Source organism: Phalacrocorax aristotelis, chromosome 18 (assembly GCF_949628215.1).
Source record: "Phalacrocorax aristotelis chromosome 18, bGulAri2.1, whole genome shotgun sequence".
Lineage (NCBI taxonomy): Eukaryota > Metazoa > Chordata > Aves > Suliformes > Phalacrocoracidae > Phalacrocorax > Phalacrocorax aristotelis.
In genome coordinates, this window is record NC_134293.1 from 1,022,504 (window position 1) to 1,043,930 (window position 21,427).

General features: G+C 55.8%; 4 protein-coding genes and 2 non-coding genes across 6 annotated transcripts; 1 reads left to right on the forward strand and 5 right to left on the reverse strand.

Moving 5' to 3' along the window:
* Positions 1–90: 90 nt before the first annotated feature.
* On the reverse strand, positions 91–6,616 carry TSR1 (TSR1 ribosome maturation factor). Its single transcript, XM_075113568.1, has 15 exons — positions 6,459–6,616; positions 6,275–6,378; positions 5,744–5,960; positions 5,530–5,664; positions 4,494–4,921; positions 4,050–4,209; positions 3,547–3,713; positions 3,050–3,252; positions 2,435–2,597; positions 2,195–2,305; positions 1,719–1,851; positions 1,188–1,304; positions 751–891; positions 557–631; positions 91–459 (listed from the first exon to the last, which is right to left on the reverse strand). Exons 1-15 carry the CDS (start codon positions 6,556–6,558, stop codon positions 281–283), a joined length of 2,433 nt encoding a protein of 810 aa, XP_074969669.1. The 5' UTR covers positions 6,559–6,616; the 3' UTR covers positions 91–280.
* LOC142066338 (small nucleolar RNA SNORD91 family) lies at positions 1,564–1,656 on the reverse strand. Its single transcript, XR_012663677.1, has one exon. It is a non-coding gene; the product is annotated as a small nucleolar RNA SNORD91 family (small nucleolar RNA).
* On the reverse strand, positions 2,889–2,981 carry LOC142066337 (small nucleolar RNA SNORD91 family). Its single transcript, XR_012663676.1, has one exon. It is a non-coding gene; the product is annotated as a small nucleolar RNA SNORD91 family (small nucleolar RNA).
* A 2,062-nt stretch (positions 6,617–8,678) lies between the features above and the next one.
* Positions 8,679–16,798, reverse strand: POLDIP2 (DNA polymerase delta interacting protein 2). The gene is made up of 11 exons (XM_075113578.1): positions 16,566–16,798; positions 15,878–15,959; positions 15,084–15,181; positions 14,161–14,257; positions 13,623–13,698; positions 12,918–13,025; positions 12,541–12,677; positions 11,491–11,517; positions 11,180–11,305; positions 10,693–10,772; positions 8,679–9,151 (listed from the first exon to the last, which is right to left on the reverse strand). Exons 1-11 carry the CDS (start codon positions 16,742–16,744, stop codon positions 9,037–9,039), a joined length of 1,125 nt encoding a protein of 374 aa, XP_074969679.1. The 5' UTR covers positions 16,745–16,798; the 3' UTR covers positions 8,679–9,036.
* A 5-nt stretch (positions 16,799–16,803) lies between these two features.
* VMA12 (vacuolar ATPase assembly factor VMA12) lies at positions 16,804–19,573 on the forward strand. The gene is made up of 6 exons (XM_075113581.1): positions 16,804–17,067; positions 17,146–17,219; positions 17,294–17,383; positions 18,510–18,546; positions 18,885–18,997; positions 19,135–19,573. The coding sequence occupies exons 1-6, from the start codon at positions 16,896–16,898 to the stop codon at positions 19,228–19,230; spliced, it is 582 nt and encodes a 193-aa protein (XP_074969682.1). The 5' UTR covers positions 16,804–16,895; the 3' UTR covers positions 19,231–19,573.
* A 685-nt stretch (positions 19,574–20,258) lies between these two features.
* Positions 20,259–21,313, reverse strand: SEBOX (SEBOX homeobox). Its single transcript, XM_075113582.1, has 2 exons — positions 20,952–21,313; positions 20,259–20,828 (listed from the first exon to the last, which is right to left on the reverse strand). Exons 1-2 carry the CDS (start codon positions 21,240–21,242, stop codon positions 20,586–20,588), a joined length of 534 nt encoding a protein of 177 aa, XP_074969683.1. The 5' UTR covers positions 21,243–21,313; the 3' UTR covers positions 20,259–20,585.
* Positions 21,314–21,427: the final 114 nt, after the last annotated feature.

Consider the following 21,427-nt stretch of genomic DNA (forward strand, 5'->3'; position numbering starts at 1 on the left):
AGTGGGCCACGGGGTTCACAGGAGGAGGGGTGCACACAGCCTCCCCTTTGGCCTCCACAGCTGGCCAACACCAAGACAGAGGCACTTAGATGCTTTTAAAAACATTTCCATTAAAATAAATAGCTGTAGCTGGTACCTGAGCAGCAGCTGGTGAGACAGCCACCCCTGTACAGACCCCAGCAGTAACACGTCCAAGCCATGAGTGCTGTCCTCGCCATGCACAAGCTCAGAACAGCATCCAGGGCACTAAGGCACAAACTGCATCAGCCACGTGGGACACTTATTCCATTTCCACCTCCTGCACAGGTGGCGCACTCTCGCTCCTCACCCATGGCACGGGCTCCGGAACGTGGGGGTCATAAGTCCATTTAGGAAAAACGCGCTTGTAGAGGTTCAGCAGCACGGTGTCCTGGGACTTTAGCTGTCCATCGAAGTGGCACTTCATGTGACCATGGGTCCCTAGGCAGAGAGCAGAAGAGGCCATTAGCCATTTCTCTGGTGCAGGAGGACCACGTCCTGCCCAGCATCACCGAGATAAATACAGAACCAAACCTACCTAACGGCTCCTTGATGTGTCCTCTACGACCCCACTTTGTCCTCAGCTCCACTGGCTTAAACCACATCACATCCTCTGGAGATCAGAATGCGAAAGGCAGGTAAGAAGCAGGGTTTGCTGCACCAGCACGACTGCTCCCGCAGGGGCAGACGTCGTGCTTCCGCATCCCCTCCTCCCACAGAGGCAGGCCGCACCTCTGTTAAAGAACATGTATCGCACAACAGCCGTCTTGGTAAAGATCTTGAACGGATGGCCACTGAGCACCAGCCGCTTGATGACGATTCTGTCTGGGTCCACAGAAAGCAGAGAGCCCGTGGCGATGAGGTCATGCATTCCTGCAAGGCAGAGTCACTAACGCACCAGGGCGGCGCTGCAGAAGGTGCCTCCGGCACCTCCTCCCTCACCACGACTCCCTTCCCCAAATGGTTCCAGGCCCAGAGCAACCCCACAGCAGGGACAGACAAAGGCACCAGCAATATTGGGGATGGAAATGCGTTAATCTTCTTAAACAGCATGAAAGGGACAGCTTTTTCAAGTCATACTTTCTGGATAGGTGCACTTGTAAGCAGGGTAGGGGAACCTGCTAATGTTTCTTTCCCAGACACCACCTCCTCAGCATTTATCAACTTACCGTTACTTCTCTGTTTAAAAAGCAGCACTGAGGCAGGAGGGAAAGTGATGGGAGCGTAAACAGTCACCACCAGGGCAGCATCCGGGCGCAGGAATCGCTCCAGCTTGTGCTTATCAGCTAGGACAGAACAGTGATGATCACGTTCAGGCCCACAGCAGTCCCCAGAGCTCTGGGAAACCCCATCGAGCCCACTCTTTCCTGGCAAACAGGCTCTGCAATTTAGGAAAACCAGTCACGCGCACCCCTGCTCTGCTGGCACTGAGTATCTGGGCATGACAGTGATCCTCTGAGCTAGCAGCTCACTGCATAGAACCAGCCACCACCTTGCCTGGACCAGTAAGCCTTGCCCAAGCCCTTCCACTCTCCACTTAGTGCCTCCCCTGGAAGCCTCAGAGCCTAGGAGTGAGTCTTCACAAGAGTCCTTCAGCCAGGTTCAGACACCACGGCTAAGACATCACAGGCTTCCAGCCCTAGAAAGCCCAGACCCACCTCCTGGCATACCCGTGTCCCCCTGATGGGTCCCTCACGAACCTGAGGTGTGCTGGGAGAACAGGGGGGATGCTCGGAAGCGCCTGAACCCACAGTGAAAGATCAGCTCCTCTTTTGCCCTCACTGGCTCACTGTTGCTCGGATGCCGACGCACCAGGAAATTCAACACGGACATCTGCAGGAGAGGCAGAACTGTGAGGGGCTGACAGCAGGGCTGGCAAACGATGGTGCCCAGAGCAGAAAGTTACAGGACGTTGCAGCAGGGATGAATGGCTTCCCAAAGGACCGCTGGTCACCAATGCAGACGCCTCAGCCGGGCTCAGACACCCGAGCCTAAACACCCCTGGCAGCTTCAGCCTGCTCTGACTGAAGGGAAGGCCCTACTTTGAAATGTGACCAACGCAGGGAGTTTTCAACCCAAACCCTCTGCAGCCAGAACCTCCAAACCATGCAAACCTGAGGGAACTGGACAAGGAGGTGCACACCTACAAGACAGCAGCAGGGTTGTGCTTAGTCACCTTCTGTTCGTGGGGAAGCAGTGAGAACAGGACTAGTGGCCTCCCTTCTTTGAAGCTCTCCATCACTGAGACAGGGACGTTGCAGACATAAAGCGTGACATACCAGCCAACCTGCCAAGAGAGGACCAGTTGTGAGTACTTCTCTCAGTAGAGGACTCAGCCACCTCCCTGCCAAGTTCTTCCTACCAGGAGCAAGGGAACACAGTAGGGGAAGAGATCAGCAAAAGAAAAGGGAGTTACCGAAGCTCCTTCAGTCTCCTCTTTCTCTATTTGCCGGAAGAGGTGCTTTCTGGTTCGGGAAAAGTCCTGGAACTGGAAAATCCTGGCATAATCCCTTGGGAGATTCTCTTTAGGGTCCCATGGAGAAGTCCGGAAGCTCTTCAGCCCCCTGTACTTCTGGAACCTAAGGGACAGATAACAGGGAAGACAAACTACTTCACAAATCAAGGTGCCTGGCCAGCACCTTCTGTGGTCCTCAGGGACTCACACCTTTGGAGAGGGCAAAGGGAGCTGAGCAAATGCTAGCTTTGAGAAAAGATCTCAGTGCAGGGAGAGCTAGAAACAACAGCCAAGTCCCCAAACAACCTATCCTTGCATCAGGGCTCTGCCATCCTCCTCTCTTGCCCAGCGAAGGACCCAGCTCTCCCTGCTGCAGGGAGCTGCCCAGGCCCACCCACTGCCCACAGCTAGTGCCTCCCCTGGAAGCCTCAGAGCCCAAGAATGAGTCTTCACAAGAGTCCTTCAGCCAGGTTCAGACACCACGGCTAAGACATCACGGGCTTCCTGCCCTATCTCTCCAAACTAGACAGAGGGGTGCCTTCGGTCCCTCTCCTAGCAAAGCATCCTGTTTCTTACCGGACTCTGGCAGGTACGTCACGTGGTGTGTCCACCTCATCCGGAAACATTTCATCCATTCTCTCCTGTTTGTATCTCTCCAGCATCTGTTCATCTTCCTCCACCTTCTCGTCATACTGCTCGTCCCGCAAGCACTCAGAAACGGTCATGGTCTCACATTCCTCCTCCGCAGGTTCCTCTTCCTCCGCGCTGCTGTCCCCCTCCTGACAGGAGAGCACAGAGCCCGTGAGCACAAGCGCTGTATGTCCATGTGGCACTGCAAACCCCGCGGCTACTCGCACCGTTTGAATTACACCCCAAGCTACACCACAGTCCCTCCTTTCGGTATCTAAGAGGCCGAAGAAACATGATACACATGAGAGATTTAACAGTGGAAATCCAGGCAAGTCCTGACTCTGCATTGTGCCCTTGCATGGAGCACAGCAGCAGGACAGGATTGTCCTAGGATACGCAATAATGCCATAGAGATCACACGCAGTATCAGCTCTCAGAGGTACCTGGGAAACTGCCTCTTCCATCATATCATCATCGATATCATCATCTTCCTCATCGTCATCATCATCATCTTCCTGATTGCCCTCTTCATCATCCACAATCCAGGCAGCCTGGTACTTGGATGTGCCTTTGGGGACCTTCACCACCCTCCTGTTTGCCTTCAGGGAAGCTGCAGGATTCCCACCAACAGTTAATACAGGAACAATTCTCCTTTCCCTCAGCCACATTTACACCGGGACAGCCAAGATCAGCTCTAGACCAGAATCGCTGTTTCCCAGCATGGAATTTGTCAGGGCCCAGAAAAGGCAGCTAAAATGTAACCCCGCTAACTGCCCAGCAAACCACGCAGCGTGGTAGCCAGGTGATGGGACTGGGAATGGAAGTCCCGGGCTCCCAGCTAGAGTGTTTCTTCACAACCACCCTCAGCCATCCTGGTGACGAAGGATTTCTAACAACCCTCTTAACAGGGACAAGGAAAAGATACAGAAGTATTGCTGCTGCTCACCTTCTGCTTCTTGCAGTTCTTCTTCAGTAGGCCACGTCTGCTCCCCTTCCATAGGATCAGGAACCACTTCTGACTGCAAAGACTCCTGCTTGTTCAGATCTGCCTTCATGAGAACCTTAACATCTTCCTCCATCTCATCGGTACCATTTACAGAGTCATCCTGAAGGGCAAGAGCAGAGTTCCCAGCTGTGGATACACCCAACTAAAGCTAGTGGTCAGTCTGAAGCTAAACTCCCTTCAATATCACACTCATTGTGTTGTAACATAACATTTGTTAGGAGCCATGTGCAAGGAATCTCAGCTCAGAGGCAGAAGACAGCCCTGCTAGCTCTTGATAAACCTCCCTTTCCCCCCCTTAAATGCATACACCCAGTTGTATTTTCCTGATGAAAGTTTAGAAACATTGTGCTAACAGGACTGGCAAAGCCCTGACCTCCCACACACCTGTATCTCCATGTCCTGACTCCTCTTCTGCCCTTTAACCACTCGGGGGTTCAAAGAGAGGGGGTCAGGGGGGGCATCCACCTGGCTCATCTGGAAGTCTCCGTGCCCCACAATATGCACCAGGCTGTTCACATTGAGGGTCTGTCCCCGGACAAAGCCAGACACCTTCAAGGTCCCAACCAGGTCACTCTCCTGACCGGGCACAAACTCAGCGGCATAAGCAAGCAGGTGAGCCCGCCTGTCCCGGAAAGCGAGATGCCGCTGCTTTTGGGTGGCGAGATGCCTCAGCAGCAGCGAGGACTCCTGCTCCGTGTTCAGGGGGAAGAGCTTCGCCTCGGGAAAGCGCTTCTCAATGGCTTTGGCAAGTTTCTTCCTGGCATCTATCCGCTTCTTAGGTGGCAAGTCAGTGCCCCCTGGGACAGCAAGAGCTAAGGAGCAGCACACAGACAGAGCTCAGGATCAGATCATAGCTCTTCTTAAGCCCTGTTACCAAGCACTGATAAACACTCAGATATCAGCAACCCAAATAACCAAACAGATTCACACCAAAAGGTGCAAAGGCAGCTTCACATGCTCAGAAAAAACATGCAGGACAGAAAACCTGGCTTCAGAGATAAGACTTTGAGACTAAATGAGTGCATGGAGATAAGGGCCGAGGAGCTGAACTTAGCAAGCAAGCATCTGAATCCCTTCACTCTGCACACCGAGATAACCATTACGATACCGACATCGCCATGCACCCAGAGGCCTACACCTAGAACTCCCCTTTTGTCTCCAGCACTCCCCCTCCGGGGTAGTAACACAACAAGGCAGCACGAGAATGGCATTCACCTAACCAATCCATCCTCAGAAACAGAGCGTATGAACATACAGAGTTTTTACTGTAAATTCATTAAATTAAATTTACTTTATTTTTGTTTATTTACTAACTTTTTTTACTGTAAGTCAAAGTAATTACTACAATACTAAATCCCCATCAAGCGCCCCCTTGACCTTATACCCCATTAGAAGCCCTTAATGCTCCTCACTTGCTCACCGTAACTGGGGAGCCCCTGTGTGAAGAGGCAGGAGAGGCAGTGCTCCCCCGCGCTGTCCCAGCCATCTGCAGAATCCAGGATGAAGAGGAGGGAGTCGGCAACCTTTGCTAGGTCTAAGACAGCATGAAGGTCCCCTGCGCACAAAACGCCTCCGTTACCAGGGCTGCCAGGGGTACAGAGCCAAGACCCAGGCCACCAACAGCGCCTCCTCACCTGCCTGCGCTGTCACAAAGCGCCAGCGCTGCTTCAGTCGCGGGCAGAGGAGCGCAAAGCCGCTAGCTCTCCCCTCATCCACGCGGACAACAGCCGAGTCCTGGCTCTGCAGCAAGCGGAGGGTGTTGTGGGATGCAGCCCTGCTGTGCAGCGGCACCAGAACCACGAGGTGCGGGGGCCCGTCCCTGCTGCCCAAGCTCCGCTTCTCCGCCAACACCTGCGGGCACAACTGCAGGGCATAAGCGCCGGTCCCCGTCAAGCTCCCGTCCCCACTCAGATTGAGCCCGGATCCCCGCGCAGCTCAACCCGAGCCCGCCCGGCCCAGCACCGCTGCGCTCGCCCGAGGCTGAATGTACCCAGGCACCCGTTCCTCTCCCCGGCCCAGCTCCTGATCCCCCCCCAGAGACCCGAACCGGCCCGGCCCCCATAAACCCGCACCGGTCCCGCTCCCGCTGTCCCCGCGCAAACACCCGAACCGACCCATTTCCCGCTCCCCCCACAACCGGCCGGCCCCCCCACCCCGGCCCTCACCGCCTCCTTGCGCTGCCGGCGGAGCTGCAGCGCCTGGTGCCGCCGGTCCACCCTGCTGAGGTCGCGGAGCCGCCGGCGGGGCTGGGCCTTCACGGGAACGCGGCCTAATGGGGAAAAGAACGGTGAGGCGGGCCCGCGGCGCGCAGACCCGGCGGGGAACGCGGCCAGACCCGCTCCGCCTCACCTCCAGCGCGGCGCTGCGACGACCCGCTGTGCTTCCCGCCCTTGTGCGCCTTGTTCTGCTGCTTCAGCGGCCCGGGCCGGTGGGCGCCCGCCGCCGCCATGCTGCCTCCTCGCTGCCTCCTCACCGCTTCCGGTTGCGTCACTTCCGGCGCCGCGGGGCAGGCCGGGAGGGCGCCGCGCACAGGTTAAGATGGCGGCGGGAGGCCCCCGGGGCCGGCCGGGGGAAGCACCGCCGCGGGGCCGGTGCAGGGAGGCTGGTGCCCGTCAGCGAATGAGAGGCAGGAGGTACAGCCGTGTGCCTTCAGCGCTTTATTGATTAGTTCTTTGTACAGGTATTTACACAAGAGGAAAGAAGCCCGCCCGCGGCTCTGGGAAGGCTCCTGCGGGAGGCTGCAGCCATGCTTATCCCCGGGCCCCTCCGCATCGCACCCGGCCTCTGCCCTCCGCAAAGACCACCAGAACCCTTCCTATGCTCCCCGTGCCATCGTTATCCAGGCAGCACGTCCATCCTGGGCCCAGCCGTACCCTGTCCCGCTGGCCCATCACACCACGGGCACCTCGCAGCTGCAAAAGCCGCTCTGCCAGCGCCGGCAGAGCCCCTGGCCCAGGGCCACGCTGCCCCTTAGGAACAGAACCCTGCTTGTTCCTGGAAGCATTAGGTCCACAGCACCCCAGAAACACGGGCCGGTGAGCAATAGTGTTAAACATTTACAGTGGTGTTGCAATCGTCAGTAAAGCTGAAAGTAGTCGGTAACCCCAGGGCGGGGCAGGGCAGCTGCTACTCTGATCCAACCGAGCAAGTGCATGGGAGGGAAAAAGCAGGTTCCTACAGGTCCCTGCTTCCTTTCAATGCGAGGTGTCATCCCCCCCCTTCTGCAAATAAATCAGTGTGACAGTGGCAACATGGGGTTGTCAGCTGTGGGCTCTTTATGGATCCTTTTCTACCCCGAAAAGCAGGCTGGCTGTCTAAACCTTTCAACTCTAAAAGCAGTGTAGACAGCATGCCCTACCTGATGGAAGGAAGACTGGTGACAGATAAACACTGTTGAAGCAGCAGTAATTAAGTCTCTCTATCAGGTATCCACTGGCTGCAGGACAGCATGCGAGCCTCTCCCACTCATTTCCAAAGGCTGTTTGTCCATCAGCCAAGGTGCCCCACAGCACTGCCTTGCAGAGCCAAACACAAAGAGGCTGCTCAGAGATGACCCGGGGAAAAAGGGGATAACTAGGATTCTTCTGAATCAAGAAAAACAACAGTCCTCGGAGTTATACCTCACCATACAAGCAAGACCAGGGAAAAGAGAAAGGTTTGAAGCCACCTGCCTAGGGATCCCATCACAAAGCCAGCTACCTCTGCCCCTGCAAGTCAACCACAAGCCTGGCCTCGGAAACCCAGAAATGGCCAGAAGGGACCCACCATGGAGGCTGATGTCTCTCCAGATCCCTCCAATCCTCAGAACTGTTGAGAGCCGCTCTAGTTTGTACAAGATCTAATGCCTGGTTTGCACTGTGGACTGGGCCCTTCACACACGAAAGCAAAATTCCCACAAATCCATACATCAAGCTCACAGGTGTTTCGCTGGCCTCCGCAAAGGTTCTGCAGGGCGCTCTGCACAGACCGCCAAAAATCACAACCCACCGAGCCGAGCAAACAGCAGAAAACCAAGCACCACCTCGCTGCGGCTGACAGCACAGCAGGTTAAAATAAGCTCTTCTGCCAAAGCAGAAAATACTAAGGAAATATGGTTACAGCTGCAGTGTGAGCGGGGAATTATCCTGCGCAGCTGGGCTGCACGTCCCTGCAGCGAGGCAAGCCCCCTTCAGCTCTCCTGTATGACCACAACACACAACCCGGTGCTCTGCGCACACACGACACCGCAGCAGCCTGCTCAGCACCACCTGCCAACCCGCCTTCCCCGCTCTGCGCACTCTCCTCCAACCAAACAGGCTTCGTGTTGCCCCAGCGCGCAGCCCCGACAAGCTGTGCAACGAGGAGTGGAGCTCACAGGCGGCTCTGCCGTGCGCTGGCTAAATCCCAGGAAGCAGCTGCACTGCAGGAAGGCTGAGCTCAGGTTCCTGATCTCTGAAAACATCCTCACTGCTGCCTTCTGAAGCAGCAAGAAGTCTGGGCTGACGCTGCTTTGCACATGGGCGAGGGGGGAGCAACAAGCTGGGGCAGGCTGATGCAAAGCCTAGGCCTTGGTTTACAAAGGAAGACTGGTTGCAACTGGAAGGGCCAGTTTATTAGAGAAACCTCACATTGCAGAGAATTCACAACACATTGGAAAGGGTCCAGGCCTGCTGCAGGGGCCAGTCTTCTGACGCAGCACGGATCTATATCCCCCAGCTCCAACCCAGCAGGCGCTACAAAGGGAAGGGTTAACTGTAACACAGCTTATGTTTACAAGCAGCCCGAGAGAGCCAGTATTAGAGTTCAAAAAAGCCTCCCCGTTAGACAACAGTTAAAACAAAAATGGTTTAAAATGTTTAAAAGCTCCATGTTCTTGGCTGCAGCATAATGGGGAGGCGAAGGTCTACAACACACACAGGTCTCTGTGGGTCTCAGCACTCGGTCTGCTCTACCAGTGAAGGCCAGAGGGGGGGGTCTTCTCGTCTTTGTTGCTTTCCAGGGAAAAGGGTGGGATTCGGACATCAAAGTGGGAGCCATCAGGCCTCTCAAATCGAAAAGTACCCCTGCAAAATAATGGCAGAGATCACACTGAGGCCAGGGACAAACACAGCTAGGAATCATCAGCAAGAAGGTAAGACATGAGCTCTTCCGCGTCCTGCACTGGGACTCTGGGGCTGCATTTGCAAGGCCGGTCCAGCAGCAAGTACCTTGGTCCAGCAGCAAGGACAGCTGCCTGCCAAAATGATTCATTTACTGGAAGACTCCTGGGCAGTTTACCTCACATCTCTAATTTACATTTCCTGAATAAAGATGTCATGGTGGGAGCCTCCAGGAGATAAGCAGCCTCCACGCATCTGCGGCAGTGTTTACCTAACTCCCACCCACAGAGACAGAACCGGCTGAGCTATTTTTACAAACAGATCACACGTAAATTCAGATGCATATTTCTTGGCAGAAGCTCCACTGGGTAAGAAGCCTGCGACAATATGAAATCCCATCGCAGATGTAGTTTGCTTTGCATTTCAGAACTGAGCCTGCCTATCCTTGTACAAACAACGTGCTTACTGCCCTGACCTGCAGACAACTGTACTGCAGAACATGACCCGGACAAGAGGATCACGGAGAAGACACAATCAAACACAAGAAGTCACGCTGAGCAGCTTCTGAGCTGCAGAACCTTTGTCTCTTTCTCTTCAGGATGCATGCAGAGAGGGAAAACTACTAAACAAGCTGGTTTTACTCCCCAGGGCATGCAGTCAGGCAATTCAGTATGCTTAACATGGCAAACAAGGGTGTATCCTGTAGGCAAAGAGCTGCTCTCCTCTCTTGCTTTTCCCAGCTCAAAGGCAGTTCCAAGGCAGCTTAACTCTGAAACAGGTTTACTTAAAAGCTGCAAGCCAGAAAGACCTGTCATACCGAAGGCAAGCAGTGGCCGTGCACTTCTTGTCCACACAGAGATGACACTAAACCCGCTAACCCAGCTGAAAAACAAAACAGGGAAACTGCTTTAACCCTGTGGGACAGGAAAAGAACAACTCAGCTGAGCACGCTCCTACCTGCGCTTACAGAAGAGGGGACTTGAGGCCTTCAGTCTAACTAGTGTTCATCTAGCCTAAACTGGGAATAACCCCACATGCCAATTCCTTGCAGACACAGAACTAAACCCAGCTTCACTCAGGGACAGAATCAAAGCCCAGTCATCTCCAAAGAGAGGGGACACCCGTGCACACACCCATGCTGCCTAGGGAAACACCAGCACGAAGCCTTGCCTCTTGCACCAAGGGCTGAAAGGGACAGAGACTGAGTACGGCAGAAGATGACAGAGAATTGCTTCATGTCTTTTCAAATCCAGTCTAGCACAGACCAGAGGAGGATGATAAATTAGCCTGGAAGCTCTCCTGGTGCTTGGGATCAACAGATCTTCTTATCCCTAACTGGGATACTGCTGTAGAGAAGGTCATAAAAATTTTAACTATGAAATACATCCAGTCCAGTCCACTTCCACCCACCTTTCAGCCATAACTCCAGACTGCAAACTACATCCCAGCCCAGCACTGTGGGGCCCTATACCTAAACCACTACAGCAGTAATAAGTGCTTCTTACCACATGTGACCACTGGATGCCTGCAGGGAGACGTGACTGCTGTACTGAAATGCCGGCTGTTCTTTGGATAAAACTGGCTCCTGAGAAGGCAAGAAGAGACCACTCTGCATCAGCAACAGATCTTAACATTTCTCCACAGAGAGGAGTCAACAGGAAATTTATACAGTGAGAAAAACAGATCTGCACCTCAGCATCGTTACCAATTACACAGCAAACATCTCGCCCAGTGAGTAGTGCCAGAATCACATATTATTCCAGTTTTCCCACTACCAGTCATTTAGGATCATTCTCTAATACTCAGTGTGAAGTTTTGGTTCATGCATGCTAACAACAGATGAAAAGCTCATGTGATTTTTTTTTTTTCCATTGCCAGTTTCCTATTCCATCTATTTCTCCTGCCCACTACGCGATTCACTGGCAAATCAATCCAAGCAAGAGGACTCCAGCAAAGGGCTGCGCTTCCCAAAAGAAGCTACACGATACCTACCCTTCCTACAACACCGCGGCCCCTGACGGTTTCCAAGGTGCCAGACAAGCTAAATATCCTCCAGTGCCGCTCTCGGAGTTGTACCACTTCGCTGTCAAGGTTCTCCAAGCGAATGCAGTAGCGCCACTGGAGAGAAGAAAGACTGTCATCAAGAACTGGAATCGGCTGCAAACAGTTGATAACCCATAGCCGATACTGGGAAACAGTTGCCAGGCAAGGGCGACTCTCCCTCAGAGCTCATCACACAGCAGTGATGCCACAGCAAATAAACTCCTTCCCTTTAGCTGCTTCGTGAAACAAAAGGCACTTACCCAGTAGACATGGGAATTCTGGGCTTCCTGTCAAGAGAAACAAAAGACTTTAGCAGCTGCCCTTCAACGCTTGGTGCCAAAACCTCTCAGCTGTCAGCGCAGGGGCTCTCACACCATGCCAGATGGACGCAGGCAACTCACATGGGCACAAAGACAGCTGCTCTCCGAAGCAGTCCATCAGCTACTGCCTGGCATGGGCTCTGCTCTAGACATGTAATCATGGGGTGTGAGATTTGAAAGGGTCCCGTGACTACGGAGGGTTGATCTCCATGTTAATTACGCACTTTCTACAGATACAGAAACACCCGTTTCCTTGCCTTCGGGCACCTGTTTTTCTGACAAGGTTGGGACAAACATCCGTTGGGCTCCACAGAAGCTGCAGTCTCACATCAAAACATCCACCTGCCACAGCGCAGGCTCCCCGGCAGCTCTGCTCGTCTGGACTTGGAAATCCAACTGCTGCGGTAATTCCCAGCCCTCCCACTCAGAAGTCTGTTGGAGCCTCATTATTTTGGATGGTCCACATGAAGTTCTTACTCTACAAAGAGCACATGCTTATCAGCTAAATCCAGAAGGCTTTAGCCAAACCCTCTAACCCGCACTAGAGTCAGGAAACGGGCAGACACCCACAGCACCTCTCCACCACACAGGACAACACATGTGTCTGTCACTCATTACAGGGCAGATGGCCTTGGTGCCACCCGTTAGGCACAGGCCCATCCATAACTGAGGCAGTAAAGGACCATTTCACAAGCCTTCCTAAAAATCTTCCTCAATATCTTGCTAACACTGTTCTGCAGAACAGTACGCTGTATTTCCCATCCTACAAATAACAAGCACAAGCTAAGTTGCAGGAGCTGGTCTCCAAAAATGTACGACAAAACAGTTACATGTTCATACCTCTGCTGAACATAAGGACAATGAAATTGCAACTGTGATTAAAAAGTCATTTCTCCAGTTAGCAGAAGGTACCTTACATCAGTAAACAGGTCTTAGACATGCAAGTTACAACAGATCACGGAACTAAGGCGACTTGCACCACAGACCTACCCTCATGCCCATATAGAAAGGGATGACGGTGACGCGGATGTTCTCTGTGGTTTCTCGGTGCACATCGGAGAGCTCTAGCCAGGGATGGTTCTTCTCCTGCCACGCACACAGTGTATCCCTCGCTACAAACGGTGGAACTGTGGGAGGGGGAAAGATGACAGTTTACGAGGAGAGGGATACCACAAACCCAGTGCCTTCCCCGCAAAGCAACTCCTTTCACATAGCTACAAAAATTATTTAAAGGAGACTTTACTGTAACAAACCCCCAGCCAGACCAAGATTTTTACACTGTATCCAAGATGAGGGGTTCTGGACACTTGTCATAGAATACCTCGAGTATCTGGCTCGGAAGGTTTCCCTCTGAAGTCAGGAATTACCTTTTGTTTGGTCATACATGAGAAACCTCTCAAAGAGCTCATGCTGGATGGGCACTTGATCAGTGGAGCTGTAGGGGAGGATATCTTCATGGCTTACATAGTCTAAACCTGAAAAAGAAATCCCAAAAGCCACTGAACTTCCCCAGCAAAGAGCAGCCCAGGAGTCTCCTGACAGAGAAATGCATCACACTACCGACGTTAAAAGGATTTTAGCAGCAGCAGCCAAAATAGCATGCACGAACGGAGGGAACAGGCCAGTAACAGCCCTCAGCAGCGTTATCCTGTGCGATTTCTCCATAGAACTATTTCTCTGTTAAAGACACACTGCCTGGGAAGCCGCTGCACTGTCACAGGAGGACTTTGGGCAGGAAATGCAGAGGACAAGAAGAGATCTAGCTGTCCTGCTAAGAAAGTAGAACAGCCCACGTGCAACAGGGTACGCATAGGGGATCTATGTCTCAAGAGCACAGAGCAGGTGTGCTTGTGCCTGATCGCAGTCTGCCCAACTTCCACCTATCCAAAAGGGCTGCACATACTTTAGTACTTCTCGTTTCTAGCACAGCCCTAAACCACAGACAGATCCATGACAGCAATATCCTGTAGGAACTGCTGCTTCACTGGCAGAAGTCGACTAGTGGTGACTCTTCTGACCTCACCTCATGACAACCCACATCTCCACAGAGGTTACAGGTGCACTTTACTCACCTGGTATAGCGTAGAGGGCTCTGCTGTCATCGTGATTTGCCAGGAACGTCACTGCTTCTGTCTGTGATCTCTGGGACTGAGAAAAAGGGAGGTTTAGGTCTTTCTGTGTGGATCATCGTAGGCCAGTTTTCAGCCACATTTCAGTTTCCTGTTGTGATTTCTGAAGTGTGTAACGTTTATTTTATTTAACCAATTCACCTCAGAATATCTCTCCCTTTTAATTCCTCTAGACTAATCACCCACTCAAGCAATTAAAGAGCATTTTCAGTGCTGCAACCAACATAATGACCTGAGTGCAACAGAACAGGAATGCCAATGGGATGGGGAAGTGAGGCTGGAAAGGGAAAATTTGATCCAGAAAACAGTCATTCCAGATAATCTTTCTCAGGGAAAATATGACTTAAAGAACAAATTTGTCCTTAAATTCTAAACAATCAAGTTAGCCATCATAGCCAGTTTCTTTCAGTGCCCGTCCATCTAAAGCACTCACAGAGGAGAAGATATTTGAGTTTCCATACCAAGATTACTGGTTACTTACTATATGAGGACAATCCCGGGCATCTATTAGCACCTGGTAGTAAGTATGCGTTTTGCCCTTGACCTCTTTGGAACCATGGCCTGCCGTGTTCTCGCTTCTACAAAGGAAAGCGAAGCACTGAGCTCAAGCACAGGGTGGCAGCAAACTGTTGTTACCAGGCACGCTCATAAACAATGATTTCTTTACAAATACATTTCAGAGCCAGTAATCATTCTATTCCACCCAAATTACACCCATGTCAGCCACCCACACAACAGACGAGCCGAGATGACAATCAACAGCATTTGCCACAGGCACAACAGCTCTGTTTGCAGACAGCTCGGACGTTCTTGCTGCTCAGTCCAGTCTCCTGCTTGGGGTGGGTCTTTCTACTGCCCTGATTCTCTCCCTGCTCACTCCTCGGTCCTTCACTGCTCCAAACACACGCTTGCCCGGCACACCTCCAACACAGGCCAGGGGGGAATGGATGGAAGAGGGGCAAGAAGGGAGCAGTGACTCAGTCCACATGAAAGATGAACTCGGCCAAGTGGGTTGAAACTGGGGAGGCAGCTGACAAATCCAGCTCACTGGCAATCTACAGAAGCAGCAGCCTGCAATTTTAATGCAGGAGCCTAGACCGAACACAAAAAGCAACACAAGGGGGTTTTTATAACAAAGAATGCCAGGTGCATCGGGGTTTCTTTTTTTATTTCCTTCACTCACACACACTCTCATCCTTCATACTTCCATCCTGTCTCTAATTAACACAAAATTAATACTCATGCAATTACTTTCCCTTAAGCATCTCTCCCAGTTTACATTCATGCAAAACAGACCCATACCATTCCCCTACTTAAAAAAGACTTCTCTACCCCAATGAGGAAGCTCACTACAAAATGTAAATGCAACAATACAACAACATATAAACCAGAACAAATCCTTACTTCTCTGTGGCAGGAGAAGCCACATCTCGATCGTAAAGCCTGGCTTGCCAGGGAAACAGGACTATTCCTCGATAGCCAAACACACTGTGAAGAAATAGCTGCAAGGAACAAATAATTGTATCTGAATACACAGCAAGCTTTAATCAACTTAGCTACCACAGAAAACGTGAAGCCAAAAGCCCTTTTCTGATAGTATTTAAAAAATAAAAATCTGTTGACAGAGGTAAAACTAGAAATATTTGTAGATTATGATGGGACAGGAATAGAGGGAGAATCACCACTGTGTGAACCGAGATCAGAAACAAAGAGGGAATGTAAGCAGTCTACGATGAGAGAAGAAACTCATGTCATCTCCATCCCATAAAGATCATTTACTAAACCAGTAGTAAAGTAATGGAATGACGGAAATGCAGAAAGGAGACCAGCATGGGAGAGACTGCTCAGGAACACAGAAACAGACCTGTGAGTCATAAGCACAGAAATTACAAGTTTAGTTGTTATTTCTCAAATTCAGTGATAGTCTCTCTTGCTCGTAGAGAGAGAAGACCCTTAAATAACACCCGCGGAGCAAATGCCATTGTAGGAACAGTTGTGTCATGCTGCAGATTCTTATCAACCTGCCACTGTCAGATGACTGACAAACTGCAGACACAGCAGAGACAAGGGAGCACCGAACTGTGAAACTCCTGGCTGCCTGCTACAATGCAGCAGCCTCCTTATAAGCCAATCACTCGGCTACCCCATCTCTGTGGCACAAGCCTACAGGGTCAGCTCTGCTCCCCAGAACCGCTTACCTGACCCGTCTCGTATTTGCCGTGCTGCTTCGGTGCCTCGAACACCCCCACGGTCTCCAGCACTTTGCCCTCCGGACGGTTCCTAGGAGCAGAGAGGTGGTTGGGTGGGTGTGTAGGGGCTGAATGAGCTCCCAGGTGAGGGGGCACGTGACAGCCAAGCCCCAGGCTCTGCTGGTCAGGCACGGGCCCCCACCTCGCACCTCTCCTAGGTACCACGTGTCCCCCTGAGAGCCCACCTGGCATAAGGCTGCCCGGCCAACCCCCACCCCTTTGCCAGTCTTCCCCTTCCCAACTGCCCCAGGCACCCCGCTTCCCAGTCACCCCTTTAGCCCAATCCCCCCCTTCCCAGTCCCAGCCACCCTGAGAGCCCCCTCCAGCTCCTCCCCAGTCTCCCCTCAATGACCCAGCAGCCCCCCAACCCTCCTAAGCACCCCCCAGACCTCCTGACCCCACCGGCCCACCCCAAACCCCCTCACAGCCCCTGACCCCACCTCCCCACCCCAAACCCCCCTCACAGCCCCTGACCCCACCTCCCCACCCCCAAACACCCCTCACAGCCCCCCACGTTCCCCCCACCCCTGACAGCCCCACACCCCCCCACCCTCACCCCAATTCTCCCCTCGGCACCCCAGCACCGCCCCCGGGCCCAGACCCAGACCCAGCCCCTCCCCCTCACCACAGGCCTCACCGCGACGAGAGGTGCCGCCGCGGCGGCAGCAGCAGCGACGGCGGCGAGAGGGCCGCGGTTCCCCCCGCGCCCAGGGCCCGCAGCCCGCGGCCCGGGGCCGGTTCCCAAAGCGGCAGCCCACGGGCCCGGCACCGGCCGAGCGCCGCCGCCACGTACCGCCGCGCCGCGCAGCCCGACATCCCGTGGCCGGGCCGACCCCGCCGCCAGCCCACAATGCACCGCGCCTCCCTTTCCCGGCGGCCCCCGCGGGGCGGGGCGGGGCGGGCGGCGCCGCTCTAGCCCGCCGCCACAGCCGCGCTCTGTGGCTCTCCGCGTCGCCCAGGCGACAAGATGGCGTCGGCGGTGCGGGCCGGGCGGCGGCTGCGGCGAGCGGCGGAGGGCGGCGAGCTGGCGGCGCTGCCCGCCGGGCTGCGGGCCGAGCTGCAGGCCGCGCTGGCCTCCGACGGCGCCCTGGTGCCCTTCGGCCTGCTGCGGAGGCTGCACGCCGCGCTACGGGAGACGGGTAGGCCGCGCCCCGCCCCGACCGCCGCCGGCCGCCGCCGGCCGCGCCGTCGCTCACCGCCCCGTCCCTTCCCCGCAGGGTCTCCGCTGTACCTACACGAGCTCCTGGAAGGCAGCGAGATCGACCTGCCCGAGGTGCCGGTGCCGCCGCGGGTAGGTGAGGGGCGGGCGGGGGGCGGGGGGCGGCGGCCGCCCCCGGCCCTCACAGGGGCTCTGCCCTTCCCCAGAACCCCGAGCTGGTGGCGCGGCTGGAGCGGATAAAGGCCAAGCTGGCCGACGAGGAGTACCGGCGGATGACCCGCAACATCACCGGCCAGGTGAGGGGCCTGCCGCACCGCCCGCCGTCAGGATTCGTCCCCCAAAATTACGGCTGATTGCCGTTAGCAACGCGACGGATAGCGAGGGGAATCTGCGGGGCGGAGGGACCTGCGGAGCGCACACTGCAAACGCACGGGGACGGCAGGTGCGGCGTGAGGGCAGAGCTGGGACCGGGATGGTGAAACAGAGGAAGGTCTGGCGTTTGGGAACGGCTCCCTGTGCCAAAGATCTCGGGTTTTGATCCGGGAGACCGAGCACCTCCGGTGAATGTTTTACTGGGAATATCTGTGCTGCCGTTGTCTGACCGGTTACGCTTTCATCATAGTTTTAAAATGAGATTCGTGTCAAGGTAAAGGCTGAAAAAACAGGGTAATATTTGGGTGCTCCCCCTTTCCAAGGAGGAGGGAGATATTTTGGCAGGGTGACCATTCAGACAAGCCAGCCTCCCTTCCTGCTCACACTCCTCGCGCTCCCACCCTGCCCACCACCCCCTGGTATCCCTGTGCATCCAGGTCCCTTCAGGAATCCTCCGGCTGCGTTAACCTTTGTGGGAAGATCTGCTCTGCGCTCTGTCAAACTGAGCCACTTCATCTGTGAACCAGAGCGCTTTTAGCAGAGCTGGGCAGTAGCGACAGCAATGCTCCTTTCAAACAACGGAGAAGCGGAGGAGTGTTCCCATATCTGTGCACTTATCACATTCTTCCCTGCCTCCCCTCCGGTATCTGGTGTTTAAAATTGTCTAATCACATCCCATTTGTCAAAGAGCGTGCGGAGTGTCGCAGTGTGGTGTTCTTGCTAGCTGTGTGATGAGGTGAGACCCTTCGGTGCCTCATAAACACAAACCTGCAGCAGAGAACCTGCGTGCGAGGAAATGCTCATGCTCTGAGAAGTGCTTTGATTAGAAACGATCCCTTCTCAGCGTCCTGGACTCAGGCTGCAAACGTAAACCCAGCAAAACCCGGGCCCTGTGGAACTGCTCACCTGCAGCCTGCCCACCCGCCACCACCCTGGCCACGCTCTGAACTTCTCACTCTTCGGGGCACGGCAGGGCCTTGGTGTTGCTTTTATTGTGCAGTTAACGTTAAGATACAACCAATCGCATGTTGTTTTCATCCCTTCTTTTAGGAGATGAACGGGACATTGGCCGAATTTGGGAGGCAAGGTGAGTGGCTGCCCGTCCCGCTGACGCCAGGCAGTGCGTACCTACGGGTCAGTCACGGGAGCCGTTGCGTCGCTGCCTGCTGCCATCGCGCAGCCCTTCCTGCTCCGAGAAACTCACCGGAAGGTTTTAATGCACAAAAGCGTTCCTCGAGTAAAGGAGCAGCCTCTTGGTCGTGCTTAGAAATATTTCTGGAGGCATAAAGCACGTGAATCCTCGAGTATTCCTGTAGCCCAGCTGGGGCAGCCGCAGGCAGGCTTCGCCAGCAGCGTTACAGCTCGTCCCCAGCCCTAGTGTCCAAGCCTTGCCTAAAAGCAGTCGTCTTTTCCCCTTCTCTCCAGTTCGCTCCGTTAAAGCTGTTGTCATCACCATATTCAACTTCATTGTCACCGTGGTGGCCGCCTTCGCCTGCACATACCTGGGCAGCCAGTACATCTTCGCGGAGACGGCGGCGGTGAGTGACCCTGAGGCCTCGGAGCCCGCTCGCGGTGCACTCGGCGCGGCTGGGCAGGAGCGGCGGACGCGCTCCCCACCGTGGGCCGCAGCTCCAGGCACACGCGGAGTCACTTCTCTCTCCCTTTGTGTCCCCAGCGCGTCCTGTCGGCCGTAATCGTGGCCTCGGTGGTTGGCTTGGCCGAGCTGTACGTGATGGTGCGGACCCTCGAAGGGGACCTGGGGAAACTATGATTGCGCCGTCCCTGTGAACTGCGTCCTTCGTGCCGGAAGCTTTTGCCCTCCCCAGGAGTCATCAGTTTGGGGCAGGTTTATCTTCCACCATCTGTTTGTACCTGCTCCTGCTACTGGGAAGACTGCTGCGTTCCTCACGCCTCATCCTTTGCTTCCCGCTCCTTAACGTTCCTGAAATGAATCATGGATTAAAAATCCCACAGCTGCAGAAGAGAAGAGGGAACGGCTGTGGGCTCACCACCATGGCACAGACCAGGGCACCAGCTCCCACTGTTCCTGTTCTCCCGTGACATTGCTGTCCTTTTATTCTGGAAATAAATAACAGTGCGTGTTTGCAGCCTTCCTCCTGCCTGACGGGAGATGCCTGTTGCTGTGCGGAACGCTGATCTGACATGTAAAAGACCCCACAGAGAGCTGTGAACCTTCCCTCTCCTCCTGCATCCTGCTTGCAGCTCCTGCCCAAACCTCCCCCGCCTGCCCCCGCTGCTCCTGCCTGCTCCCTCCCCTGCTTTCGGAGGGCGTTATTCCCTGTCGCCCGTGTGGCAGCGCCCGACCCGGCTTGTGTTTGGGGGCAAGCACCTTCCCCCTCCAGTTCAGGGGGGCGACGGGTGTCGCACACGGCCACATCGGGGCTGGTGCCTGGCTCAGCTTTGCCTGCAGCGCCTCGGCGTCCTCATGCAGGGGCTGCCGCATCTCCTGACGGTCCCATGGCCGTCACTGCCCTGGGGAGGAGCGGGAGCCGCAGCTGCCCATGCCGTGGGGCCCCGGGGCAGCAAGGGGTGTGTAGCTCTCTGCTCCCCTGCCAAAGGGCGCCCGGCTTCTGGGGGACAGGGAGGGGACACACCTCAACGCAGAGCCCAGGGGCTTCCCGGGCGCTGTGGAGCAGAGAGCGGAGGCAGCTCAGTGCCGCCACGGTGGGGAGGGGGTGCCAAAGCTGGCACGGCCGGGCCCCGCAGACCCGGACACCTGCCGGGCAGGCAGCCTGCCAGGGCTGGACACAGTGATTAATGCTCTGATGGCAGCTAAGCCCCTCTGCAAACAACGCTTTAATATCTGATACGGGGAGATCCGCCGGCACCTGCGAACGTGCCTGCGGATTAGGGGCGGCTGCGCCACAATCATCCGCGGATACGGGCTCAGATTAAGGTATTTTTTTTTTTTCCAAAAGATTAGTCGGTATTAGGGGTCTGACGGGGAGCTGGCCCCGCCACGGCCGCACCGGCATTTAGAATATTGGATGACATCCTCAGGACCTTCAGGACCGGCAGTAATTCCACATCCTAATGAAATCGTGGTGCTAAGCTGGAGGGTCTCGGTGCTGGGGGGTCCCCGGTGCCAGGAGGTCCCCACCACAGCTATGGCTCGCCCAGGTTGGTGATGGCCGCGCTGTAGATGAGGTCAGAGATGGAGCCCAGCGAGGTGGGGAGGCCCCGAGCGGGGCTGCGGTCTCCTGGTGGAGGCAGCGCAGGGTCCAGGCCTGGGGCGGTGCAGTCGGGGGGTGCCGCGGGAGGACCCCGTTCCCCCGGTGATGCCAGCGGCGGCTGCAGCTCCGGTTTGGCACTGCGGATCCTGCGGGCGCGGCGGTTCTGGAACCACACCTGGGCCAGTTTGGGGGAGCGGGGGGGAACACACCGTGAGATGCCTGCGGCGGCCCGGCCCCGCGGAGCGGGGGGGTCCCGGCCCCGGGAGCGGGGGATGGTGGGAGTCCCGCCGGCGCTCACCTGGATCTTGGCCTCGGGCAGCTGGGTGAGCTCGGCCAGGCGCTCCCGGGTGGCGATATCCGGGTAGGGCACGGCGGCGAAGGCCCGCTCCAGCTCCGACAGCTGCCCCCGGCTGAAGGTGGTCCGCCGCCGCTTGCGCGGCCCCCCCGGGCTGGGGCAGGGGCTGGGGCAGGGCCCCGCGGCCGGGCCCCCCCCCGTCGCCGCCGCCCGCCCGCCGCCCGGCCCGCCCGCCCCGTCGGGGAAGCGGAGCCGCGGCTGGGGGGCGCGGGAGGTGCCCGGGGCCGCGCTCATCGTGCCCGGTTCCCCCGACCCCGCCGTCCCGGCTTTTATCCGCCCCCCCGGACACCCCCCCTCCCCCCGGCGGGCTGGGACCGCCCCGAGCGGGCGGCGCTGCCCCCCCCGGCCCCCCCCGGCTCTTCCCCGCCGCTCCCGGGGCCGGTCCCTGCTCCGCGCCCCCAACGGCAGCGCCCCGGCGT